This window comes from Fusarium keratoplasticum, chromosome 7 (genome assembly GCF_025433545.1).
Source record: "Fusarium keratoplasticum isolate Fu6.1 chromosome 7, whole genome shotgun sequence".
Classification (NCBI taxonomy): domain Eukaryota; kingdom Fungi; phylum Ascomycota; class Sordariomycetes; order Hypocreales; family Nectriaceae; genus Fusarium; species Fusarium keratoplasticum.
This window is the reverse complement of record NC_070535.1, coordinates 747,482-773,702: the sequence shown is the minus strand read 5'-3', so window position 1 is coordinate 773,702 and position 26,221 is coordinate 747,482. Positions and strand designations below refer to the sequence as shown.

At 51.3% G+C, this 26,221-nt stretch overlaps 10 protein-coding genes and 1 pseudogene across 11 annotated transcripts, besides 1 other annotated feature; 4 read left to right on the top strand and 7 right to left on the bottom strand.

The window, feature by feature from the left end:
• Window positions 1-471: 471 nt before the first annotated feature.
• NCS57_00939300 (uncharacterized protein) lies at window positions 472-1,382 on the bottom strand (the record flags this gene model as incomplete). The annotated part of the gene is made up of 2 exons (XM_053059169.1): window positions 1,167-1,382; window positions 472-1,113 (listed from the first exon to the last, which is right to left on the bottom strand). The coding sequence occupies exons 1-2, from the start codon at window positions 1,368-1,370 to the stop codon at window positions 472-474; spliced, it is 846 nt and encodes a 281-aa protein (XP_052911240.1). The 5' UTR covers window positions 1,371-1,382.
• A 442-nt stretch (window positions 1,383-1,824) lies between these two features.
• NCS57_00939200 (uncharacterized protein) lies at window positions 1,825-3,107 on the top strand (the record flags this gene model as incomplete). Its single annotated transcript, XM_053059168.1, has 2 exons — window positions 1,825-2,632; window positions 2,686-3,107. 2 exons carry the CDS (start codon window positions 1,825-1,827, stop codon window positions 3,105-3,107), a joined length of 1,230 nt encoding a protein of 409 aa, XP_052911239.1.
• A 289-nt stretch (window positions 3,108-3,396) lies between these two features.
• On the bottom strand, window positions 3,397-5,046 carry NCS57_00939100 (MFS domain-containing protein; the record flags this gene model as incomplete). The annotated part of the gene is made up of 1 exon (XM_053059167.1): window positions 3,397-5,046. The coding sequence occupies one exon, from the start codon at window positions 5,044-5,046 to the stop codon at window positions 3,397-3,399; it is 1,650 nt and encodes a 549-aa protein (XP_052911238.1).
• Window positions 5,047-5,501: 455 nt separating this feature from the next.
• Window positions 5,502-6,253, top strand: NCS57_00939000 (Very-long-chain (3R)-3-hydroxyacyl-CoA dehydratase; the record flags this gene model as incomplete). Its single annotated transcript, XM_053059166.1, has 3 exons — window positions 5,502-5,935; window positions 5,985-6,124; window positions 6,177-6,253. 3 exons carry the CDS (start codon window positions 5,502-5,504, stop codon window positions 6,251-6,253), a joined length of 651 nt encoding a protein of 216 aa, XP_052911237.1.
• Window positions 6,254-7,118: 865 nt separating this feature from the next.
• NCS57_00938900 lies at window positions 7,119-8,241 on the bottom strand (annotated as a pseudogene). The gene is made up of 4 exons: window positions 7,963-8,241; window positions 7,566-7,910; window positions 7,453-7,510; window positions 7,119-7,399 (listed from the first exon to the last, which is right to left on the bottom strand).
• Window positions 7,119-8,241: a sequence feature.
• A 481-nt stretch (window positions 8,242-8,722) lies between these two features.
• NCS57_00938800 (uncharacterized protein) lies at window positions 8,723-10,305 on the top strand (the record flags this gene model as incomplete). The annotated part of the gene is made up of 3 exons (XM_053059165.1): window positions 8,723-8,872; window positions 8,928-9,540; window positions 9,593-10,305. The coding sequence occupies 3 exons, from the start codon at window positions 8,723-8,725 to the stop codon at window positions 10,303-10,305; spliced, it is 1,476 nt and encodes a 491-aa protein (XP_052911236.1).
• A 2,267-nt stretch (window positions 10,306-12,572) lies between these two features.
• On the bottom strand, window positions 12,573-13,983 carry NCS57_00938700 (uncharacterized protein; the record flags this gene model as incomplete). Its single annotated transcript, XM_053059164.1, has 9 exons — window positions 12,573-12,803; window positions 12,854-13,208; window positions 13,257-13,313; window positions 13,362-13,519; window positions 13,573-13,617; window positions 13,666-13,672; window positions 13,724-13,777; window positions 13,830-13,852; window positions 13,909-13,983. 9 exons carry the CDS (start codon window positions 13,981-13,983, stop codon window positions 12,573-12,575), a joined length of 1,005 nt encoding a protein of 334 aa, XP_052911235.1.
• A 1,031-nt stretch (window positions 13,984-15,014) lies between these two features.
• NCS57_00938600 (uncharacterized protein) lies at window positions 15,015-16,517 on the bottom strand (the record flags this gene model as incomplete). Its single annotated transcript, XM_053059163.1, has 1 exon — window positions 15,015-16,517. Exon 1 carries the CDS (start codon window positions 16,410-16,412, stop codon window positions 15,015-15,017), a length of 1,398 nt encoding a protein of 465 aa, XP_052911234.1. The 5' UTR covers window positions 16,413-16,517.
• Window positions 16,518-17,064: 547 nt separating this feature from the next.
• On the bottom strand, window positions 17,065-18,833 carry NCS57_00938500 (MFS domain-containing protein; the record flags this gene model as incomplete). Its single annotated transcript, XM_053059162.1, has 5 exons — window positions 17,065-18,145; window positions 18,193-18,331; window positions 18,386-18,484; window positions 18,541-18,610; window positions 18,660-18,833. The coding sequence occupies 5 exons, from the start codon at window positions 18,831-18,833 to the stop codon at window positions 17,065-17,067; spliced, it is 1,563 nt and encodes a 520-aa protein (XP_052911233.1).
• Window positions 18,834-21,749: 2,916 nt separating this feature from the next.
• NCS57_00938400 (uncharacterized protein) lies at window positions 21,750-23,552 on the top strand (the record flags this gene model as incomplete). The annotated part of the gene is made up of 2 exons (XM_053059161.1): window positions 21,750-22,973; window positions 23,025-23,552. 2 exons carry the CDS (start codon window positions 21,750-21,752, stop codon window positions 23,550-23,552), a joined length of 1,752 nt encoding a protein of 583 aa, XP_052911232.1.
• A 1,307-nt stretch (window positions 23,553-24,859) lies between these two features.
• NCS57_00938300 (uncharacterized protein) lies at window positions 24,860-25,969 on the bottom strand (the record flags this gene model as incomplete). Its single annotated transcript, XM_053059160.1, has 1 exon — window positions 24,860-25,969. The coding sequence occupies one exon, from the start codon at window positions 25,967-25,969 to the stop codon at window positions 24,860-24,862; it is 1,110 nt and encodes a 369-aa protein (XP_052911231.1).
• Between the last annotated feature and the right edge of the window lie 252 nt (window positions 25,970-26,221).

Here is a 26,221-nt window from a genome sequence, read left to right as displayed (position 1 = left end):
ATGATATAATTGAGACGTGACAATGCGGGCGGGGTTAGGGGGTGGGCGGTGTCATAGTAAATCACGTTAGGGTAGGCAGACTGCACCTCGGTGACACCGCCACTATTAAAGAAAGTTGGTGTGAGGACCTGGCCCACGGTGAGATTCATGACGAGGAAAAAGAGCTTACCGAGCTCAAGTTTGATGTCTTGTCTTAGTAATAGGCCGGCGGGTTTAGGTGCAAATGCCACCAGTGAAGTTATGTTCTTTGCTACTGTGACTAAGGGGTTGACTACATTTGAAAAGTGCGATCATCACGAATTATAGAAAGGCATTATGAAAGAAGGCGAAAAAGAAGATCGCCATCACCGTTAATATTGACCGTTTGGGGATTATCTATACATGTATCGAGACCCTTCAGGACCTTCATCAAGCGTGACCGGCCCCAACCAGTGTTGTCAATCGATGCAAAAATTATGTATCAACACTATATTAAACTCGTAACCGTCGAGGCCTCAGCCTCATACGATGAACAGCTATAATAACATTCTTGGGATTGGGTATCTTTTCATCCTCCACCATCTGGCTGAACTTAGTCCGATCCGCCAGTCTAGACTCGTCAGCTGCCTCCTCGTCCAACGCATCCAGGAGAATGTGCGGCTCTGTCCACGAGGACCCGAAATCCACAAGCTTGCCGTCCCTATAGTTGTCGAGCCGGATATCCATGTTAAAAACCCGCTGGCTGTTTAGCCTTACGATATCACCAAGAATCCGGTATAGATTGTCTTGGTTGATACCTGGATCTGCCGATGCGAGATCTTTGATAATGGCTCTGGGTCTATATCCTCCGGGAGTTGAACGCTGATATTCTAGGTCTACCTGGTCTGCCTCAAGATCGATGTTGCGGCCTTGAAGGATTTTCTCGTCTCTTTCTTGGAGAAAGAAGAATCCATGGCAGGGGACGACAATGTCGGGTTTCAAGTAGCCTTTCTTGATGGCTTCTTGAATCCGACCATAGGCTCTGCATTCAGCGTAGAAAGGGTCCGTGTAGTAGGCGACCGTCTGTAAACTGATGTCCTCGCCCACCAGGGGCTCCCAGAAGTAGTCGTCGCTCCTCGGGTCGTGAAATTTGAACTTGAGCAAAACAATCATCAGCGCGCGATAGCTAGCGGCCGCTTGCTTCTTACAACTTTGATTGCGTATTCTCGGTTGCGAATTTTTGCGCGAAATACGTAGCCCTCTGTTGGCGAATCCTCATCCTCGTCATCCTTGTTGAGTCTCTCAAGCCATTGAATGCGAGATCCGTGGTGCTGGAACAATCCAAGTTTCGGCCCATCACACAGCGGCAGCTCCTTCGGGAGAGGCTTTGGGGGCTGTCGACGCTTGGGCATGTCGACATCAGGGCATGTGCAAGAGCTGAGGGGTATTTGGCAGCGGCAACATGTTGGCTGCGAGACATGTCCCCCCTTGGGAACTTTATAACGCATGTTACCTGCCTCGAGCTGATGACATGGCGCTGTCGTGCATGACGGGAGCAAGGGACGGCCCGTTAGCTCCAATCGGCCTGGCGGGATGGCGTCTGTGGGGGTCACGAGGTTGACATGCAGCCAACGAGAGGTGCTTTGCTGCAAGGATATCACCAACGTACATGCGACTCGCTATTTGAGTTCATTGATAATGGGAAGAGGGTGTGCTGGAGGTCTCACGGCGCGTCCGGCGTCTTTAAATTGGCCAGATTCATCCCTGGCCCAGGCTCTGTCTCGTGTCACCTCGGGTTGCATTCCAACCTCTTCTGCGTAGTAGAGCGTAGTGCTTCGTTTTATCTCTCGTGTTTCACATTTAGCCATGACCGGAACGGAACCAGCCACCTCGATCCTCGAGTTTCTCACCCACCCGAACCCGATCGTCTCGCATCGTCCACCGAAACGAAAGACCAATTCGCGCAATCAAAAGTGGCACGCTCCGAAACAGATCAAGAAATGGGACGAGTTTCACGACTTCAACGTCTTCAAGGAGTCATTTGGAGGTCGTCTGCTGGAAGAAGCTCGTCGGGAGGGCCGAGATCTTCCTGCTTATCCCGACATCGACGATGAAACGGATTGTGTTGAGCGGAATGAAGACGACACCAGAGAATTGTATGCCGTATGGACCAAAAGAATCGTCACCGCGGCTCTCCGTCCAATCCGCCAAGAATTTCACTCGGCTGTGTGGTCCAAAGGGGACGCCCCGCAAGATGATGAGCCGTCAGAACCTCCTCCAAGGCCTGAGAAACAGCGTCAATTGCCCCGCAGAGAATGTTCTGTCGAGGCGAGGACGCCAAGAATGCAATCCCTCAAGGGACTACGGCCAGACTCGGGCACAACTTTGCGGAATACCAGCCCTCGTACCGGCGACCCTGACCCTGATACCCACCGGCCTGAGAGGTTTCCGAAAGAGTATAAGCCGGCAGAGAAATGGAAGAGCAAGTGGATGGCTGAAGTACCCCTTATCAACGAGTCTGGGGAGTGGGAGCGAGGACGGTCGGGCCACGATTTGGCCTGGCCTATCAAGCAAGCCTACACCTATTGCATACAGAATATGTGCCGCTACGGCTGCATCCTTACCTGCCATGAAGCCTTCATCTTCCGTGTGAGGCCCCGGAGCATAAAGTCCGGCAAGTATCCTGTGGCTCTCTCTTAAACCGAGGCTAAACGCTAACTTTTGTAGCTGATGGGTCCCAAGACACGAAGGTGCTGCAGAGACAACTGATTCGAGACGGACTGATGGAATACATCTCCATTCCTTGGGCGAATCATCGCCAGGGGGACTTGGAAAGCCACGAAACATGGACCATAAACCTTGCTCTATGGTTTATGCACATTCTGGTCGGGAACAAGTACGAAGTGTGTTGGCGATATGACCGGCTACAAGATGAGACTTTGGCTGCCCTGAGGCTTCCACAGGATGAACCTCTCACACATGAAGACCAAGATGAGGACGAGGACGAATCGAGTGACTCTGATACATCGGATAGGACTGTGCCGTTTGATGAGAGCATATTTACCCCTTTGAGGAAGCGCAAAAGAGATGCTGAAGCTGAAGAGGGATTCAATCTTTCGTTTTCGAAGCGCCAGTTCCTTCAGACATAGATGGGAAGGTTGAGGTTGGGTGGATTTATGCGGATAGAAATATCAGGCCGATAGTCTCTATTGATCAGTACAGTACACAGGAAGCAATAGAAAAGGCTGTAGCTGACAACACAACGTTATTCTCAAGTTTGATATTGCATAACTCCCCATACAACCTCTATCTGCCGACTCAACATCTTTCAAGAAAATTCGAGACAAAAGTGTCGCTCCTACCGACATAACCATTCCATCCGATGCCCAAAAAAACAACAAAAATACACGTATAAATCAACTGTCTGAACCGACTGGTTCAAGCGGCTTCCCCCCTCCGTGGCTCGTAGGTATCTAGCTTGAATTTCGCAAAGTTCCTCGTAGATAGCCTCATCTCAAACATCCTATCAACCTCAACCACACTTCGCCCCTTCAGCTCTGGCAAAAACAGCCATCCTAGGACCACAGCAATCAGACATAGTCCCGTGTACACAAACCCAAGCTTGCCACCCATATTACCCGAGTCTGGGTTGTAGAGGACAGGCAGTATCGCGTTCATGATGGCAGACAAGCCCTGAGACAGTACGCCAACAAGACCCTGGGTCAATGCTCGAACTTGCATAGAGCTGGTCTGTCCGATGTAGGCGTAACTCGCTGGCCAAGCGCCGAGACCGCAAACGATGATAACGGACATCAAGACTCCGGCAGCAACATACGCCGGGATCTCTCCACCCCAGAAGCCGGACACACCCATCACAGCCCAGAAGACAGCGGCCAGACTCATAGTCACGAGTGTCATGATACGCATGCCTCGACGCGACAGAACAAAGATACCCGCAGCATTAGCCAGCATACCGGCGACGATTCCACCAATCAGGAACAGCATGTTGGTAGGCTCTTCAATGCCAATAGTATTCAGAAAGTATGGGGTGTTTGATAAGAGGTCCAGGCCAAACATTGCCGGAATGGCACTGGCAAGGAGCACAATCAGAGTTCGACGACGGTTGACGCCTCGGAAACAGGCGATGTAAGTGGCCTTGCCTAGGGCGGCTTCTTCTGCGAGGATGACGTGGAACACCTTCAGTGCGGTATGCTCGGGGACCTTGGGAGAGTATAGTCGTCTCGCTGCTCTCATAGCCTTGTCGTGTTTTCCCTTTCGTAGATGATGAATAGGACTTTCGGGGATGATGAGAGAGAGGAGAAAGGCGATGACGGCAAATATCCACTGGGAACCAAAGGGAATTTGATACGCCCTGCTTCCCTTGATGTCTCCCACTAGAAACACCACCATTGATCCGAGAAGCTGGCCAAGCAAGGTAAAGGTTGGAATCATGGCCATTGCGGGTCCTCGCAGAGAAATAGGCGTCACCTCTGAAAGGTAGGTGTTGGTTACTGTCTGAAGCAGGGCGACAGCAAGGCCCTGAACAGCGACTCCGACAGTAAGAATAATTCTCTTCATATCTCGGGCCTCGGGTAAGGAAGAACTGAACACAACTGATGCCCCGACTGCATAAAACAGGCTGCCAGTCATGAAAGTGAACTTTCGTCCAAGACGGCCCTGCAGCCATCCTCCAAGAAGAGCACCAATGACTCCACCGATGGGAACGAAGGCGGTCCAGAGAGACGTGTATGGCTGAGGAATAATCCACTTTCCTTTGTATTTCGTGCCAAAGTCCTGCATGAATGCGTTGTTGCCGAGAATGGCGGCGTTGATGACGAGCGTGTAGCCGAGACCGACGACGGCGATGTTCATGACGAGACAGTAGGCTGCCACCTTTGGGAACCGCCGGATGGCTCTCCATAGCCGTAGCTGTTCATCTAGTGGGTTTATCTTGCCAGTGTACTGGGGATTCGGGGGAGCTGCTTCATCGATGGAGTTTGACCTCGAAGCGATTGATTCCAACTCGACATAGTCTGGGCCAATCTTGCCGAGTGGCGACTTGTAGGATGATGAACCAAATTTCGTCATTGTAAAGAGGGGGGCGCAATTGCTAGGGCTGTAGTATTGCGTCTAGATGTGTATCTGGATGTATACCTGAAGGGAAGAAAGACACTGAAAGGAAAGAAATGTGACGAGGTAATCTCGCCACCTTGAAGAATAAATACCGATAGCAAATCAGCCCTTCCCCTTGTTACACGCAAACAAAAGCATCACAGGGCTGAAATACCGTGAGATCCGTAGGTCTAGATATCGACATCCATTTGCGAGGAGAGTCTAAATGTCGATCAACGACAAGCCCCCCTTGGTCGAATCTCAGTGACAAGCACCGGGGAAACATCCCAAATAGGAAATTCTATTGCGAGACCGGGGTTTTCTCCACGCCGGTTAGCCAGCGAACAACTTGAGCCGAGGTGAGAAATTAGCAACGTGGTTCAATGTGGCTTGAGTTTTTTTTAAACCCGTCATCTTCGCATTCGCAAACCATGGCGCGACCAACATCGCAAACACAGCCCCGCAGGGTTTCGAACGCGTACCTCTGCATCTATAATCTCCTATCAGCGCTCCTTCGAATCTGCATCCTGCTCAGCACCGCCTACCTGTGGACCACCGGCGGCAACGTCGCCGTTTGGGACAAACTAAGCGCCACAGCGCGATGGAGTGAGACTCTGACTGTGTTGGAGGTCCTCCACGCTGTGACTGGTCTCGTCCGAGCTCCACCGGCCACAACGGCTTTGCAGGTGGCTGGTCGCAACACCATTGTCTGGGCTATTACTAGAAATTACCCAGATGTTGTGGCGGGAGAGTCGGCGTATAGTTATATGCTTATGGCTTGGAATCTGGCTGATACGGTGAGATATCTGTATTTTGCGTTTCAGACAGGGACTTCATCTGTGCCGTCGATCCTACTCTGGGCAAGGTATGAACCACCACGATGTGATGACTGAGAAATACTGACCGCTGCCAAGATACAATTTGTTCATTGTTCTTTACCCGATCGGCATCCTATCCGAGGCGCGTCTTGTCTACAAAGTTATTGAGCCATCTAAAGCTAGAAATTCGACATATCAGTATCTGCTCTGGTTTGGACTAGCTATTTATCTACCTGGTATGAGAATCAAAGTGTCGAGCCCAGCCGTTTCTATACTAACTCTCAGTAGCCTTTTACATCCTGTACGGGCATATGCTCACTCAGAGAGCCAAGGTTAGCCGCTCAAGACGTGCCAAAACCCTGTAAGATCGGTCTATGGACGATGTAACAGGTGACGCTCGGGTTGGCTGACACCATGAATGGATATGATTTCGGTGATGAGTTTCCAAACTCAGCGGTGGACGGTCTCTCTACTATCTTTAAGTAACCTACTCAAAGTTGAGGGGTGATTGTCATAGGGCTGCTGGACTTTTGGCTACAAAGGGGTTGATGATAAACGAAAATAGGACCAGGAGAATTAAAGCAAGTTCTCAAGCTTACTGTTCAACCACCCAAAACTACAAAATGAGCTGCACCAAGCTCCCGCCACTACGCACCATGTTGCGAACCCGCCATCTGGGGGCGGAGATCAGGAGGCAGAAAGGGTTAGGGGTGTAAACTTTCCCTCCCTTTCGTCTGCCGAGCCTTGCAGGGTATCTTCACGGTTACCGCTGCCCTGGCCAAACACCATAATGCCCGCGTTGGTGAGATGCGTGCAAAAGTAAAGTGAGAGTGGTGAGAAATAGTGAAGAGATGTTGGAATATATACACCATGATCATACATTGAGAAGTAGGCGAGTACTGGAGCACCTTATGTCCGATTAAACGACCCCCGTTGCAACGCCCGAGATGAAGCGAGAAGCTCCGAAGTCCAGCTCTTTGGACCGGCTTCGGGTGTGAAAAAGCCGGCACGGCTTCATAGTAAAATCAGGCGATGCTCTTTTCCATGCCCGGGGCGAGTTCCTCGTGAAGCCCCAGCGCGAACTCACCACCTCTGGTGCGACTGGAGATAAAGAAAAGACAAAAGCGCACGCTTGAGACGAAGGCGGTTAATTGGGCCTACTTGAATTTATCCTTGATATTATCAAGTGCTACTGATCAAGTGAAATAACCCAGTTCACTCGCAGTGTATCTAACCCCGATGTTCTCCTTTGGCCAAGTACTCCTCATACTGCAAGTCAGGCTGCCCCTCCCAATACAGTGTCTCAGGATCACTTGAGTTCTCAAACGTGTACTTGGCACTCTCCTCCGGGATGTAGACCTTGGCCAGTCCATTTGCCGCCGCAGCTTCGGCAAGCAGTTGGGTCTGGCATGCGCGTTCCATTAGAGTCATCAGGAAGCATGCCTCGTCGACAGTGGAACCGACTGTAAGAAGGCCGTGGTTCTGCAAGATCATCCCTTTGCCTCTCGGGCCTGATAGTTTGTCAGCATAGCTTGGGGTGTGGATTAGAGGATGGGAGACGTACCGAGGGCGGCACCGATGCGGTCGCCTTCCTCCTGTGTGAGGACAACACCTCCAAAGTCCTGCACTCCGCTGTCAGCTTGATCGCCATGAATGGAGTAGAGGTCAAATTCAAACCTGGTATACTGCCTGAGCATCACCATAGAGATAAGCGGCATCTTGGGTCAGCATTTCCAGCGGCCGTCCAAAAGCACTCCACGCCATGCCATGGGGACTATGGGTGTGGCATGCGGCCACAACGTCTGGTCGGGCTTTGTGGACGGCACTGTGGATGAAAAAGCCTGCTGAATTGGCAGGCCGGCTCATGTTTCCTGGGGACAGCATGTCAGTACCAAACATAGGCCAGCTGTACTGGACCAGCAACCGGGAGGGGGGTAATGTACCGCCAATAGGAACACCTTCATAGTTGACGAGAATCATATCGCTTGCCTTGAGTAGGGCAAAATGTACCGCCAGTGGATTCTAGAACAAGTCAATATTCAAGAGAGCCCACGCCAACCAGGCGACAACACACCGTCCAGAATGTATGTGGGTTCTCTGGATCCCTGATGGAGATGTGGCCTGCCATGCCGTCCGTATACCCCAAGCGTGCAAACACTCGGAAGGCCAGCGCCATCTTCTCCAACATCCATTGCCGCTCTGCAGCAAAGCTAGGATGCTTGGGAATACCGGGGAGACAGGCGCCTTGGGAGATGAGCTGTAGGGGTGTTTTCTTGACCTTCTGGGTCTGGCTGGACTGTGCGGATGGGACCATGATGTTTTGGGAGATGGGGCTGTCGGTGGTGGGATACCTATCTTATGGCTTATGCTATGAGGACTGAAATAGGTGGCCACGCCATTTATATGGCGATATTGATGAGAGTTCGACCTGGTGTAAGCTGCACATGCCGGAGCGCCAAGAGAAGCCTTCCCATTTCGAGCAAGAAAGTACGATATTGCCGATCGACCCGCCCGAGAATGCTGCTCGAGGAGCCAATGAGAGCGTCGTCGGCAATCCACGATGCAGCCGTCGTGTTCGTTGACTCAAAGCGGTATAGCTTAACCAGTTAGAGTTGCACACGGAGGGGATCTTGAAGACAACCAATCTTCAATACCGCAGAGCCTCGTATTCATTGTACCGAAATCGTTGGAGCCAGCTGTTGTTGCTTTTGCTACGATGGCCGGCGCGGCAAAACGAGCTGGAGTTGTAGTGATGAATTTCATGTACAAAAGGCCTCTGTCGCTGCTCATCATGTTGTCAAGATCTACACCATCCTATCTAAAAGACCCTGAAGATGCAGGCCGCGAGGAAGTTCATTGTTGCGAAAGTGATACAGCCTAGGCTGGGGAGCTTACCTTCCAAGCGGCTCCTCTCAACTACACGATACCTACCACCTGGGACTCTGATGCCGAAGAACAGGAGTGGCCATACGCTGGTGTCGAGGGTATGTAACGTCTGACTCATTGACACTGCTCCCTGTTGATGCTAACATTTATGAGTCTGCGCTCGACCGGCCGTTGGAAAGAGACGACGCCCTCTCCCGACGATTCTACTCCTCGACCAGCATCGATGAAGGAGAGCAACCGTCGACCGTGACTATCCCGATCGATGGAAAGACTGTCAACTTCTCTGCCGTACTTCTACGAGATTCGTGCCCTTGCCCATCATGCGTGCACGAATCGACCAACCAGAGACTCTTTTCCGTCGCCGACATCCCTGCCAACGTGAAAGCGCGAACGGTCGACGTCGATACTGCTTCTGACTCTGTGAGCATCAGCTGGGAGAACGATGCTCATGGATGCACATCTGAGCATACCACAAAGCTAGACATGGAGATATTGCGAGGCTTCAGCCAGCCTGCGTCCTCGCCCACATCGTGTCTCCCGTCGCAAGTTCTGTGGAGTCGAGAGCCTCGTAAGAGTCTCGACCTGCCTGACTATGACTACAACACGTACATGAAGGATGATGAGACGTTGTATAAGCTGATCAATCAGCTGCGTATCGATGGGCTCGCTTTTGTCACCAATGTCCCCGGCGTGGAAGAGTCCTTGGCAACCATTGCCACCCGCATCGGACCGATCAAGGATACCTTCTATGGATATACATGGGACGGTAAGCCTACAGCGTAAGAGAGGCACCAAGGCTATCAGCTAACGTGTAGCAGTGCGTACAGTTCCCCAGGCCATTAATGCCGCCTACACGTCGCATGATCTCGGCTTCCACACAGATCTACTCTACTTCCAGCAACCACCGCACATCCAACTCCTCCACTGCGTCCAGTCTGCTTCTTCCGGGGGCGCCAGCGTTTTTGCCGATGCCTACAAAGCGGCCGTGGACCTCTTCAAGACGGACATGGATGCTTTCGACACTCTGGCTACGGTCCCTGTCAACTATCACTATAACCACCCGGACGCGAATGTCTACCGCACGACGAAGCCTGTCATCGACCTGCGACCCATGCGCATCGGCAACAAGATCTACACTCGCGTGCAGGATTACCTTGGAGATCTGAATGACGAGTCAGAAGCTGCACTCGTCGATTGCATGGACAAGATCAACTGGGGGCCCCCATTCCTAGCCCCATTTTCCAACCACGAAGCCGAAGGCGTCGCAGCTCTCAACGACAAGGTCGAGCGCTGGCACGACGCCGCAGTAAAGTTCAATGCTCTGCTGCAAAGACCCGAGTACCTATTCGAGCGCAAGATGAACCCTGGAGACTGCGTCTTGTTCGATAATACGCGAACGCTGCACTCGCGACGGGCATTTGATATGGCTGATGTTGGGAAGCCGAGGTGGTTGAGGGGGACGTATGTTGATAAAGATCCTTATTTGAGCAAGTTGCGTGTCTTGCAGAACAAGTTTGGGCGGGAGGAGTAGTAGTTCAAAACTTTTAGCAATAGAACAGTGTTTATCTCCGCAGGTATTCATTGCTTTCATGAACATGATGAGGTGCCAAGTCTTGAGCATGTGTGTTATCAGTTTGCTGGGCTCTTTCGGGCCGACCCCTTCCGATTTTGAGTTAAATTGGTGCTGTCGTTGGTAGTTATCGATATCGTCATTGAAGCTGCGGGGTTTTCATCTTCTTCCCCTTCCACCGTCACCAATCTCATCTCAACTCGCCGAAATTTACCATTCTCATGGAAGCAATGAATTCACCCCCAGAGGAGGACATCCAACGAGTCAAGCGCACCCGGAAAAGTGCGCCGAAATCGCGACAGGGCTGCGCAAAATGCAAATCTAGAAGGGTCAGTTGCTTTGGTGTTTTCCCCCAGACGATGCGTTTGACTTGAGTAGATTAAATGCGATGAGAACCGCCCGACCTGCAAGAACTGCACTAGGCTCGGCTATATATGTCCTGGCTTTCAGCAGCAGTTGCGTTGGTCGGACAAACATGAGCAACATTGGCCGATAGTGGCTTGCCCTCATCAGCCTCCTCCTCAAGGCACGGCGGCGAGCGTTTGTGAACGCAGCAGCATAGAGACACAAGCTACAGAGGCTTTGGAGACTCTCGGCGTATCAGGGAACCTATTCGATTGCTTTGCTATTGACAGTCAGCCCACTGCTAGTGCGATCCCACCCCTGTGCTCTAATACAGACCTTTGCTACAGAGCAACCGCGCAGTCAAGCGATGCCCCCGAATGGAACCCTATCATATCCTTTGAAGGATCAGAGTCTCTGCATCACCTATCGAGCTCAGCACTCACCAAAACACTAACCCATATGCCAACGGCCCTGGTCGAGCACTGGTTCCGCTACATCTGTCCCACGCGCTCTACGTTCGACTCTGAGACAAACTACAACCGACGACTAGCCTGCAATACGTGGTCTACCTCCGAAGCAGTATTCTACACGCTGCAAGCCATGTCCGCCGAGTACAGCATGCCCCATCTCAGCAAGGACCTGAGAGCACAGGCAGTGGCCGCCGTCGATCAGGAAATGAACCGGATACGGGGCGTGCAGACTACTATAGTCACTGTCGACCTTGTGTTTGCTGTCTTTAAACTTGGGACCTCGTTGTCTGGGAGACCAGATACCGGAGAGCACTCCTGGTCGGACCTGGCTCATGAGTTGCTCACAATTTGGGGAATGCACCTGTCAGCAGCAGATGTGCTTCTCCATGCATACTTCTGCCAGGCTCTGACGTACTGGGAGATGGTACTGGCAGCCATCGGTGGCGGTTCTATTCCCCGCAGGATCGATAGAAAGAGGTGGAAGTACGAGACCAGTGCTCAACGAGAGATGCAGTTGTTCGACAGCGACTGCAGTACACCAGGCCCGCAGCCTTTGCCCTACGACCCGGGACTCAATCTTTTGGGAACTCGACCCAACTCTTGGTGTGGCATATCAAACGAGGTGATTGATCTCTTTGGTCAGGTGTTAGCTCTATGCCACACCATGGTCCGGAGCAACCGCAGCACGACGACCGATACCCTCTACGACATGTCTCTAGCACACGAGTTCCAAGGGAAGTTGCTAGCCATGGACTTTGATACCTTGGTTCTCATGGATGAAGTGAACGGATACTTTGTCGAGACACGAGACGACAAGACACCCATCTCGCACCTCCTCCAGACTGCAGAAGCATATCGTCAAGCCGCCCTGCTTCAGTTGCATCTAGCGTTCAATCATCTCTCAGCCGACACCACACCTCGAACCGAGTTCCTACTTGGACTAGTCCTACGCCTTCTTGGGACGCTCGAGCAGATTCCCCCAGACTCGGGATCGCGGACTATTCACCCCATGCTCTACCTTTCTGCAGCCGCTGGTCTGCGACACCTGGAGCCCTCGGTCTCAACTGAATTTTGTACCTTGCAGGTGGAGATTTCACAGGCAAGGCGGCTCGTCTCGACAAGGCTCGAGTCGCTGCCGAGCCATGCGAGTGGTGGCACGCTGCAGTTTGTCAAGTCTGTGTGGAGACAGTATGAGGCTGATCGAAGCTGGGTCTACTGGAAAGATGTTTTAGGGGAGTTGGGATCTGGCCTCATGCTGTAGTAATGCATATGGTTACTGCAAGTTTGGAGAGTCAAGTCCCATACCATCTTAAAGCAACGACCACACTCTCAAAACGGACAGTCTAAGGCGATTACTTTGCTCAACAACTACCTCAACTAAGTACGTAGAAGAGTATTCCTCAAGTGTCCGTCTCAAGGTTTCCTACCCCACATGATGTGAACAGGAAGGTACAAATGAACAGAACGGTCCTGAAGTTCCTTCTTGGCCTGCGCCATAATCACCTCGATCTCCTCGTTGCTCCAACCGAGAACAGCGCCAAAAAGCTTGGGCGTGTACGAGTCAATGGCCTGCCGCGTCTGCACAGACTGATACTTGCCAATTTCCTTGAGCTTTGGATCCTTGGGCCAAGGGCCAATCGGAATCTACACCTGCGATTAGTGTTTACTCTTCGAGAGGGAGACAGGGGTCATACCTTGCGGATCTCCTCTTGAACGTCCACGAAACCGACTTTGATCAACTCGTCCTTCCACTGATGAGCGCAATCGATGGGCTTTCCAAACTTGCCGCTGCCCTCGAGGATGCCGGCGGCCCAGCGCTGAGCGTTGGTGGCCTTCTCGTGGGTTCCATCATCAGATAAGAAGCATCCACGCTGAGCCTGGAGCTCAAAGTATCCGCCGGAATTCAAGTTATCAAAGGCCTTCTTGAACAGCTTTTCGTCATCGCCGATGCATCCTTCCAGTTCACGGCCGTGAATGTAATCAAATGGCTTCTTATAGACCCAGTCGTCCTCAAAGTCATCGACCTCGAAGAAGCAGTTGGGTGGAGTCCTGTCTTGGTTAGTTAAACTCATATTGCAGGTGAAAAATGTTTCTTACCAGTCGGGCTGAATTGGGCTCAGATCTGTTCCGATGACCTCCGCTGATGAATACTCACTAAAAGCATGTTATTAACACCCCAATCAAGTCACACATGCTACTCACTCTGCGAAATCTATCGCCCAGATACCAGTACCGGTACCCAGATCGAGGACTCGCTGAGGGCTTTTGCCAATCGGGGCTAGGTGAAGCTTCCCGTCGAGAACAAGGCTGTAAATATGGTGGACTAGATCCATCCGATTTTGCTCTTCGTCGTCGTTTGGCTACCGACCATGTTATTGGCCTGCGGGTATCATCGTGATATTGAGGGTCTTACCACGAGGTAGGTGCCTTCACGGAACGCATGGTAGCGGCGTCCGTTCTAGAGAATGTGAGAAAAGGAATTGGACCTCGAAGCTATTAGACTGACATCATATCTACTCTTGGTCAGATCAGGGGCCATCAGACATGGTTGGGTTTGGCCTCACCTGTAATTGTAGATGCTAGACTTTAGAGACGACAGGTAACTAGAAGCTTCCTCTCTTAAGGATCACGTTAGAGAAGAACAGAATGTGACTGGAAGGCGAGACTAACGCGCTGTCATACAGAGAGTCACCCTAAGATACATGTCAGTAAGCACTGTTACCAGAACCTGTGCACAGGAGCAACCAACATCTTCGGGCTGGGTCTCGGCCTGCAGGGCGGCCCCAGGGGGAGTCGGCGAACGCTCGTCCTTTGTCTCCGCCATGATGAACTGTAAAAAAATGACGCGCCGTGGAGTTGACAGGGAAGAGGGAGATTGTCGGGATGCCTCGGTTTTATCAATTGTGTCGCCCCCACCTCGCTAAAGAGTCCATCAGTCGATGTTGTGTTCCACCGCTCATCTGACTAACTGCAGGTGAGCCAATTGGATCTCGGCCCGTGATGGAGTTCTTGGCCCAATTCGGGGAAGATCCGTCCCGACGGGAGCTAGGGTAACGCGTCTTCCCGTGGTGAACGGACGGTTATGTAGGGTGGGTAAAAACTCCGGAGCCGCTGAGCTTGGCAAACGACGATGTGTTGGCTTGACCTCTTTTAAAGAGTGGGTAAGCAGTACTAAGATGGAGGTATTAAAGTAGAGGAAGTGGATCAAAGTTGAGAATTATGGCAAAGGTTCAAAGGCCTGAATGGATAACTACCTCAATGGTATCGGTTTTGCTGATAATTAGGTGATGTGTCTATTTCAAAGCGAAAACACCACCATGATCAAGGAGAAAAAACACAACCATCACTTGCCAGAGGCACCGAATGTTACTTCGGCCAGGTATATAAATGCCGCAATTGATTCCTTCGATGGTACGTGGCATCGGGTTTTTAAAGAAGACGCGGCTAAGAGATTTGGTTATTAATGGGTTGCTGACAGTAGCTAGGTTGTCCGGGAATAACCTCATCCTGCTCCCTCGCGCGGGTCTGAAGGCTGGTGCCTCTTTGAGCGAAATGAGATCTCAGCCAGATGTAAAGATAAACTCAAATACCCAACTTCTGTCCATCATGGGGTTGTATCGTCTGGTGGGCGCTATACCTTTCTGATGGGATTAGTCACAATGAAGGGCCCTGTCTATGTCCTTGTTCAAGTTCTTGGTCTAACGGACTATAATGTTACGTTCCGAGAATGGTCAAGGTCGATGGGAGAACCTCTATTTTCCTGATACATGGCATTGTACAAACGGCCAAGTTAGCATTGAGCACCTCATGAACGTAGTTAGATCAGCAGACTATGTGATATAATCCTATAGAACGTTACCACTGTAAATCCTCTTCCTCTTCCGAATCAACATCCTCAGGGCTCACAACCGGCCTTCCGAGTCTTACGTCTTCGGGCGACCTCTCCGCCACAGTTCTCAACCTGATATCATTCTTGCGCTCCTCGAAATCCAGCAATCGCATCCCCATTTCCCTCTCTTTCTCCCACAGAGTGCATTCCTCTGCTGGGTATCTCTCCCTCCACTCCGCCTCGGCAACGATGCCAAGCCGTTCATCTGAGGCCCAAATGGTATCAGGGAAAAGAGAGACTGGTAGCCTCGCGCCATTGGCTGCCAACCTCCATGGACGTTCCCCGGCTATGTCGTAATACGAATCGATTCTATCCACCACGAAACCTCCCTCATCCGTCCGCACAAGGAGGGAGCGCTTGTACTTGCAGTTTGGCGATGGAACATCCGTAGCAGGGAATGCGAACGTTGTAAGCCCGTCATCACCACCTCTTACATGGCAACGCAACAGCGTCTGGTAGAATGTTCCAGTTCGAGAAATCTCGAAAGCTGTTCCCAAGACTGTGAGCTCACCTGGGGCTGTTTCTTGTGATCCTGCCACGTGCTGCAACGCTCGGATCATCTGGCGCCAGGCAGAGTGTTCTTTTCGAGGGGATGTTGGACACGGTGGTCTAGCGCCTGTACCCGACGTTTCGATGAGGAGATGTCGGATGTGTGGAAGCTTGACAGAGTGGAAACCCTCGTCTGGGATTCGTCCTCCAAACATGGTGTCACACATAGACTTGAGGTTGATGCGGACATTGTGCATGCGAGGTAGCATGCGGCGCAAATCAAGGCACAAATGGGAAACACCTTCTAGCCGGCTTCTGCCGTGATAAGCAAGCCAGAATGAGGCTTCGTCTTTTCCTCCTGTATCCAGCTCCAAGTTGACACAGCTTTGGGGGAGGGCTTCGAGAACGGTTGAAATGGTCTTCCTGAGTATGCCCAATTTGAAGTCTCGACGGTTTGTCGTCAGGGAAAAGGACTTGAGTGCCGCTATGTTCGGGAAGACTTCCTTCGCCAGCCGACAGACCGTGTTATCAACCCGCTCTTGCAACTCTGAACTGGGGCTACAGTACTCCCTGAGATAGAGGGTCAGAGAGCGTGTGATGGAGCGGACGGCCGAGCTGTTGTGGGAGTCCAGAAAGCGTTCCATCTGACTACTGCCTGCGAGTACCAAGTCCTTGTAGAGAAAGGGAAGCGCCATGTCTAGCCATTCCTGGCTCACCAGCAAGTAGGAAAAAATAGTTGACTTCCCGTCGTCGAATCTATAAGCATTGCGAATGATCTGGACGATTACTTCCGGCGGTAGAAAGGGGGCGGTCCCGGACAAGGTAGGGTTGCCGGTAAGAATCAAATGACTAGCAAGAGATGTGGATAGTTCCATGGTGAGACTCCGCCATACAAGTTGAAGATATGGAGGTGACAGTGATACAGTGTATAACGTTGTCGTGCGTTGATGAATGCCTTCCTTGTTACTAGCGCTGATGGGTTGAAAGGTTCAAATGTCAAGGGAGAATGCAGGGCCAGGCAGCGGCCTAAATGTCGACGTGTTTGTCTTGGCGGTGCGGGGTAATGAGACAAGTTAAGACCAATAAGAATAGGTGAGGATTCCGAGTGTCAATTGGTTGGTGGGAGACATGTTACACAGAGCCTTGTGGGAGTTGTCTACCTACCTCTAGGACAAGGCTGAGGCTACAATCCATGGGCGGTACAGGATTAATCACAACAATCGAAATGAAAGCACAATAGAATTTTGGGTATTTCAGGGAATGGTCCCACAGTATAATAATAGTTGTGTTAAATCCGCATAAGGTGCACGCTCAATAGGCAAGGAAAGAGCATGGATTGGTTTATAGGTTGGCATTTCAGCATCATGTCAAAGACGTTATGGCATGCAGGTACTCATGCTAGTCCTGACCCATGCATTGGGGACTGTCCCCTACGCTCGAGTAGTCATGCTAAAACTTGCGTGATATGCCTGGAAAGCTCTTAGAGGTGCCCCCTTGCATGAGGGACAAGTCAAGATCCCCATCCAATTAAAGAGTGTACCTGAACAACGGCGACCGATCACCCATGGCCTCGAGCTCCACCACCGAGTACTTGCCATAGACCTCCTCAGCCGACATCTTCGACCTTCTCTTGTTGATACTGCGATAGGTAACCTCGAGCGTGACTGCAGACAGAATGCCTGCTCCCGCCGCGGCAAGGGACACACCAAATCCAGTTGGGTACTTTGGCGCCTCGCTTTGAATGTAGATGTAGGAACCAGGAATGCCGCCAGAATTACCGATGGCGATCATGTACGCGATGCCCATCGCCGCTTTGGTTCGTCCGGCGAGGTTGTTGACTGTCCAAGCATTGGCACCTGGGGTAATGGGATATAGGCCGACGCAAGCGAGGACAACGCCGAAGTAGCACAAACCAATGTTGTCCTTGATGTCTGCAGCCTTTGCGAAGAGGATGGAGAATGCGATGAGCACAATTGTTTGGGCTCCAACGATAAAGGGCATCCTCCACTTCAGCCTATCTGCGAAAACAGCTGACAAGAAGGCGCTGATCGCACCGACACAGTAGGGCGGGATGGTGAGTAGCTGTGCGTTGGCGGAAGTGTATCCCATATTCTTGATGATCTGAGGCATTGTGAACTTGAGGCCGTAATTGGGCATCGTGGCCGAGATGTAGATTATGGACTGGAGATAGACCTGCCAGTCACACAGAACCGATTTCAGGACTGACCACTTGGCCCTCTTACTCATGGTTTCGGCATGCTTGCCACTCTGGTCGCCCATGACGGCAATTCTTCGCAGGGACAGGAACCGTTTCTCGTCAGCATCAAGCCATGCGGAGCTCTCGGCATTGTCAATGAGACAGAAGAAGCAGACGACCCCCGATATAACAGTGGCGATGCCCTCGAGAAGGAAGATCCACCGCCAGCCCTCGAGGTTCCCAACGCCATCCATTCGGGCGATACCGAAAGCGAGGAGGCCGGATAGGGCACCTGCGAGGGCACTAGCCGAGTAGAAGATGGCAATACGCGTCTGGATCTCATTTGGCATGTACCATTGGGAGATGATATAGACAGCTCCTGGAAAGAAGCCAGCTTCAGCGACACCAAGCCTATAATTGTCAGTAACTACTAAGCATGACTGATGAAGAGTGCGTACATGAAGCGAGAGGCAATCAGCCCACTAAAGTTTTGAACGATGCCCATCAGTGTCATGACAATACCCCAAGCAACAATGATGCCACCGATGTAGACAGAGGGTCGCTTGAACTTTGTCAGGAGGTAGTTGCTAGGAACCTCTTGATACTGCGTTAGAATGATTGCCCACATACATCTGCCGGGTGGTGACTTACCAAGGACGACGTAGGGCACGAAAAAGACACTCAAGGCGATGTTGTATTGCGAAGGAGTGATTTTGAGGTCATCTTCCAAGCCTTCGATCTTGGCATTTCCTGTAGTACAGAGTGAGTAACTTGGCCCCATGAGAGGACGATCATGCTGGACTTACCGATGTTGGCACGATCGATGAAGGAGAACAGGTAGAGAATGGCGAGGAGAGGTACAAGTCTCACGTCAATCTACGTCTTGTCAGTAGGCGAACATGTCCAGTTCGGGAAAGTGACCAACCTTTCGTACAACAGCTTTCTTTCGATCATCAGGGAAGCTGTCGAGCCAGGCCTGGTCCTCGGGACTGAGGTGGCTGTGGCGCGGCATCTTCTGATCTTCGAACTGCATGATGTCGCCTGGTTTCTCAGACCAATTATCCGAGATCTCATTCTGGGGTTCTTTGATGGGAGACATGATGTCGAATTAAGTATCGGAGGAGATGTCAGAACCCAAGTTGTTCGAAATGACCTGGAGGTTGATAGAATGTGTCTCAAGCCGCCTGACGATGCCTTCTTATCTATTGGCAACAACTGCGCTACGCGAGCATCTAATCATGATGGTATCTCGCAACTCGTTATCCGGAGCCACGCCGCTCGAGCCAAGAGATAGGCGTGTCCGTGTAGACCGACTTGGCCATCTGGTTGCCCCAGATTGCCTCTTATCGCGGGGAAGTCTGGGGAATAGAGGCGGAGGCTGCTCCGAGTGGGAAGCCCCGGATTGCTAGATTAGCCTGGTGCTAGCGCCGGATGGGAGTCCGCATGGCCTGGGCCTTGCAAGCACATCTCCCCTTCACTCGCTACTTGAACCTTATCTTAGTTCTAACCCGGTGTCGCAGCTCCGTTGTGAAGGCGACCCAAGAGTGATGGTCTACAGGGTTGTGGTTTTGTTGAGGATCAATGATAAAGAGAAGCATATTGCGTAAACATTGGGCCAGGAACCAAGCTACCATGCTATGATCTTGTCTCAATCGTTTGACCTGGTGGCAATCTCGATAAGACAACAGGCCCTTTGCTAGGTAGGTACGTAAAGTTGGGCGGTGTAACTTAGCAGAATGACTCTAGTAGAGAGTATCTTTCCTATCTTTCCGTTTTACCCGCTTTTGCCCTCATCAACTACTTGACCTCTTGCAATACGATCTCAGAATTACGCCAAAATGAGTGAGAGAGGTGACACGGCTGATGTCAATCGAACAAACCTCGCCTGCCAGAACTGTCGGCAAAGGAAGAGACGAGTAAGCGTATCAGAACCTGTAGCCGTAAGCGGTGCTGATTCTCGGGCATCTCCAGTGTGATCGCAGAGCCCCTCGTTGCGGGCTGTGTGCTCGTCGTGGATTAGAATGTATCATGCCGGTCGCGCGACCTTCTCGCAGTGAACGAAGGTCTGTATCTATCTCCACACATTGCGAATGCGAATCACTAAGAGTACCATTGTAGTCTGCTTGAAGATCTTGAAGAAGAAGTCGCCCTCCTTGAATCCAAGCTCGAACCCAAGCTCTTCGAGGGTAATAATCAAAACCGAGCCTCCGAAGAGCCCACCCATCAACAGTCGTTTATATCAAAAGAACATCAGACAGCAAGCCCTGATATGATTGATTTGACAATCCTAAAGGAACCCGAGACTGCAACGCTGTACAGAGGTGAGCTGTACGGTCTTCGGGAGATGACACGCCGGGCCTTGGAGCTCGACAACAGTAGCCCTCGTGGACTCCCGAGAAACACTAGCGACAGGGGATTGGTTGTGTCAGCCACAAAACTCGGCATTCGTTCAAGTCGAACGATTGTGGATGAGGCCGAGAGAGAGAAAATGGCCAACTACATCAACAGCTTCTTCTCTCGCATGAATACAACCTTTCCCATTGTCAAGGAAGATCAAGTATGGGAAACTCTGCGACTATTGCCCACAAATTCCTGGGTATGCCCAGAGCATCTTGCTCAGCTATATCTAATCCTCGCCATCGGCGCCGCAATGATGCCCGGATCTATCTTTTCGCATGTCCATGCGTCTACAGAGTATTTCTTGGTAGCTACGTCACAAGAGTACTCATATGATGACTCGAGGGACACTACCTTGATACTTCTTCTTCTCACCTTGTACTCTCTTCTGGACCCAAGTACTGGGAGTTCTTGGCAGCTTATCGACTTGGCCATACAGTCTTGTCTTGTGCTTGGACTTCACCAAGTACAACTTCATCTACCAGAATACAGGAGTAGTATGTGCAGCGGTGATCATCTGTTCGAAGTAGCATACCTCCTGGACTTGTAGGTGACCTTCCAACAAGGGCGTGTAGTTATTAATTTCTAGCAGCTCCATCAGCCGCTCGTTGGGTCTACCGCCAAGCATACGAGCTTCGGATATCTCATACAAGGTATCTGCTTATCTACGTTCTCGGTGTGAGTATGGCAAATATCTGACAGTAGAACAGCCAAGCAATGAGAGCTCGAGCTTCCCATCTATTTCAGCGCTATACTGTTGGGCGCTTTGCCTCTCGTCAAACTCGGCAGATAGTCACCACGTCACAAACTATGACTCTGTCCTCCAGAGTGAGACGATGGCCGATGACCCCGTGTCAGCTTTGCCTATGTTCTTTGCCTATCAACTGGCTGTCCAGTCGTCTCTGAAGCAGCTGCGAAGTGTGCCTTCTGAAATCTCGCCTCAACCACTTCCGATACGGGGGTTCCCACGCTCGTGGGCAAAGATCAGAAAGCCCTGGATCGTCGGATGTAGCGTATTTGAGGCATGTCTCGTCAACATCCTTAGGTGGGCAACTCTCCCTACAATGCAGAAGGCGGCCGCCATCCCGCAGCTTAAGGAGTGGCTCCTCGATGCGTCTCAAGTTGTTGAAGAGATCTCGTTCACTTTCCAGGGGCTCTCGGAGCATGCATCCTTGTTGTGGACCATCCATGAGTACATGAGGTCGCCGGAGTGGACTCCCACTCCCAACATACAATTTCTGGAGCGCACAACTCTTTACGAGCTGTGCGAGCAGGCTCTAGGCGCGCTTGAGATTGCAGTCGAGTAACAGTATGGGCCGGGCCAATCGGGGCCAAGAGCGCCCAATGGTTCCATCCCCGTGCCGCTTCTTCCGCTTGGGGGATGGGGCCGAATGGAGGACGTCCGTCTTCTCCACAGAGCGGACCTCAACCCGAACCGAAGGGGCCGCTCGGAGATCGACGACCTCGGCGACCTCAACAGCCGACAAAGGCCGATATAACATGGATATACAGTAGTCAGCGTTGGGTATTATTGGTAAGGCAGTGTTTGCATTTGCACTCTCTTCAACAATTTCCCCTTCATTGATTCTTGCAACTCTTTTTCAGAGGACTGTTCAGAATGGGATCGATCGATCAAGAGCCTCATGTTACCGCCTTCACGGCGTATTCTGTCCCAGAATCTGCGGCTGATGTCTATAAACATGGCATCCTCGAAAACCCCCTCATCTCCGACGGCCTTCCGTCTGAGGTTCGAAATGGAGCTGCGGCCATCAACTTCACCGGCTCAGACGACCCTTCACTACCCGTCAACTGGCGTTTCACCGAGGCTGTTTCCTCTCTCAAAGCATTGGAAGCAGCTCTGGTAGATGTCATCCTTCAACGACGACATGGTCTCGAGCCACATCAGATCACCATCAACACCGATCATGCCAGCTTGTTTCTGTTCTCGACACTCCTCTGGACCATCGATCCTGAAGGGGAGAACATCCAGGCCAGCAACTTGCGCCAAGCAAACCCCAAGCTGTTTCAGTACTTTCCGAGTTGCGACAAGCACCGCATGAACTCCTCTACGCATCGAAACCTCGCAACGAATATTTACAAGTGTGCCGGTGGCCGGTTCTTCCAGGCACATGGGTCTCTCAACCCCACTCCCACCCTTCAAAATGTTGGGCTTCCAGCCGAGATGGATGTCGGGAGTTATGAACAGGGCGTTGAGATCTTCCAAAAAGCCTTTGGAAAGATCGACAGTGAGACATTACAACGTGTCACTGATGAAACACGCCAAGCTGGGACTATTTGCTACACGACAGACGAGTATCTTCAGTCAGAGCATGGCCGGGCAAACGAGCATGTGGGTCTGTGGGAGATACACGATCGACCGAATACAAACCAGATCCCGTGCTGGTTCGCATCTCCAAATGCCCAAGCCAATCCCTCGCGACCGCTGGCTGGCCTCAAGGTGGTCGATCTGACGCGAATCATCGCTGGTCCCAGCATCACCCGCAGTCTGGCAGAACTCGGCGCAAGTGTAATGCGTTGCACTGCTCCTCACTTACCAGATGTCGTCTCCCTCCAAGCTGACCTCAACTGGGGTAAATGGAACTGCAGCCTAGACCTTCGAGTTCAAAAAGATTGCGAACGGCTCCGAAAGCTCATATCGGAAGCCGATGTTGTTGTTCAGGGTTATCGGCCTGGCGTGCTTGACAAATATGGCTTTGGCCAAGAGGATATCATCGACATGTGCAAGGGTAGGGACAAGGGTATCATCTATGTCCGGGAGAATTGCTACGGATGGTACGGCCCTTGGAAGGATAGGAGTGGATGGCAGCAGATTGCAGACGCGGTGAGTTGACATCCTATTGAAACAGACGTTCAAGCTCTAATGTTAAGGCAGAACACTGGACTCAGCCACTCCTTCGGCGAGGCTATGGGCCATGGTGATCCCGTCACGCCGCTATTTCCTCATAGCGACTACTGCACAGGAATAGCCGGCTCCTGCGCCGTCCTTTTGGCAATTCTGCGTCGTGCTGAGAGTGGCGGGTCGTACTGCATCGATCTCGCCCTCAACTACTATAGCGCATGGCTCATCCGGTCCGTGGGCACATATCCAACCGACATCTTTGCCAAAGTCTGGACTGAGCACGACAACACGGTCTACCAACACTGGCACAACAACGGCGTTTCCGTGCCCCAAGTTCTCGGAAGACTGCGGTCAGGTCCAGCCAGTAAAAGGCTGTTCAGGCCAGAGTTCTTTGAAGAACGAGATTCTCCTAGTGTCTTCGGTGACAAGAAGTTTCAATGTGTCAAGGGTGTGGCGGACTGGCATGGCGCGGTGAAGCCTGGGTACAACGTGGGCACCAGGGGGAATGGGGTGGATGCACCAAAATGGCCGTACGATCTTATGCAGGAGGTTATTGCCTAGAATAAGTACTTGATCATCATTACAAGTGAATCCATGGGTAGTGTTGGATATCATCATGAACTGGACAAACACAACCACAACATTCAAGTCAGCCTTGACTTAAAATCATTCGAGAATTGTATTATCTGACTAGGACTCTCTTATCCTCAAATGTAACCTCCGTTATTCTCTTCAATGACGAGTCTGATTTGGCAGTACATAACGGCTGGTCGAAGTTGACCTTGTTCTTGATTGCGTTGCCCATCTTAACCATTGTTTCCCAAGATTTAGTGATATCCCATATTTGGCTATCGTCGCAGCCGACAAAGTCAAGGTAGACCGATATCTTGACCACATTCCCGTCCTGATCGGTAGAATTAGTAACGATATCAAATGAGCCATCCTCGTGGTATACGGCTGTAGGTGCCGGTGCCGGTGCCGCATACACGAGCAAGAGTGCTTAGGCGGGGCACGTTGCAGGATGCAGGTCCAGCTGAGCCGTCCAAGGTCGGCAGCTGACGTGGGACATTTAACTGTAACTCTCAAGGCTGACCTGTTCATGGATATACCATCCACTGGAGTATCTATTTGGTCAGGTTAATAGTGAGCTAATGGGGCCAAGTGTAAAGTACCTTAGATAATTGCTAGATTTGCCTGGCGCACTATGAGGCCGAATTAGGACATATGAGTTTATTAAGGAAGATTTACGTAGTCAACAGCAAAGTAATAAGTCAGTTAGCCACCCGGATTAGTGGGGAAAGTCGGCACGGCCATGCTGTCTGGAAATGGTCATGGCTACAGTAACGACATACCTGCCTTACCCCGACCTTCATCATACAGGGGCCTTGAACACGAATAATAGCTCCAACTGAATCCTAGTTGTCCTTGATCTAAGCGTGTTGCCAACATAGCTCACTACCACTATATTTTGACTGCTTCAACTTCATCGAAGATACAAGACACTTGTTGAGCTCTAGATGCACTGCTTTTATGTTTTCCGCGACCTGGTCCACGGTGGCCAGATAGGAAGTTATTATCTAGAATAAATATGGTTTTGTATTTATAGATAAATTTAACCATGGTGTGAAAGTGCTTCAGGATAGTTACGTTGAAGGCAGTATTCGTGGTTGCTTTGCATGAGTGTGTGAGACTGGTTCTGTGATGGAGAAGCCGAACATCGACAAATTAAGCAACTCTACCCGAAGATCATAATATTAACATCCTCTGGATTTACGATCTCACCAACTACTATATTGCTTAAGCCTACTGCAGACATTTGGGACCCTCGGTGTTTGACTAGGTACATTTTAACAAAACTGTACATGTCACTAATCAACATTGACCTCTCCCCTCATCAAAAGTCTCGCCGTGCTATAAATGGTAGCACTCTCAACGTCGTCTCCTCTGATATCCGTCCCTACCATGATGGTACCACTGGGATGTTGGATCGTAATATTGCCATCTCCTCCCGTGTGTTTCACAAGCCCGGACGCTAAATTACCCTCAAATCGACATGCCACAGCGAGATTTAGAGCCAACGTCAAAGGAATAGCCTTGTGAGCTTGGCCCATGGACAATGCCATACATGTGATGTTGACGTTTATGCCCTGGGGTGGAAACAGGATGACAAGTTTGGGGACACTGGCAACATCCGGGTTCATCCCCATCAGAGATGCAGCCTCGTGACGGATGCTTTCTAGAGATTCCATGGTTTCGGTCATCTGATCCAGCTCAGCGGGCGTGACCCCGGGAGTGATACCAAAGGAGGCACCGTCGACGTAAACAACGGAATTCGCAACGTCAACGAGTGAAGCCTTGACAAGACCGCCATCTTTGCCAGTGGTGGTCATTGAAGTGATGCCTTGTCCAGTGGGAAAGACAGCCCCGGTCTGCGTGCCTCCAGGAGAGAGGAACGACAAGGAAATTTTGGAGCCGGTCCCTGGCACACCATCCATCTTGTAAGCCCCGTGGGGTTGGAACCGGGGCGGGTGGCCGACAATGGGAAAGGTAGACACAATGACCTTTTTGGTGTTCGTGTTGAAGATTCTGACAGTTGTATGGCCGGGTTGCTTTGAGACCTGGGTGGGTGAAGGCGAAAACAGGTTCTCGTCCAGGGCAAAAGGACCGATGGCAGCAGTCATGTTCCCACAGTTGCTAGCCAGATCCAGGGCTCCATCTTCAATGACAACCTGCACAAACTCGAAGTCGACATCGGCATCCTCTCTAGAGGACGGGGACACGATGCAGATCTTGGACAAAGATGATACTCCACCGCCCATGCCGTTGAGTTGCCTCCCGTAGGGATCCGGAGATCCCATTGCGTTGGCGAACAATTTCTGCCAGGTTGTTCTATCTGCGGGAAGGTCTGCTCGGCGGAAGATAAGGGCATTGCAGACGCCTCCACGCCAGAAGCGGGAGCGGATGGCGGTGGTGGCCATGTTACCAGGGGATAAAGAAGATTGTGGATAGTGTTGGTTCTTTCCCTCCGGGTGCATGTGATCATTTATTGAATAGGAATCATGATATATGGAAGTCTTTTTTGAAAGTTTGACCTAGCCGCTATTCCGGCATTTTTTCGATTGTGTGTGATGATTCTGCCGCTTGTTGAGGGCGGAGCTGACTCCGCGAGGGTGCTCGGAGTGAGATCCGCCCTTCGGCAATAGGGCGGCGTAAAGTACAGGGCTTCTCGG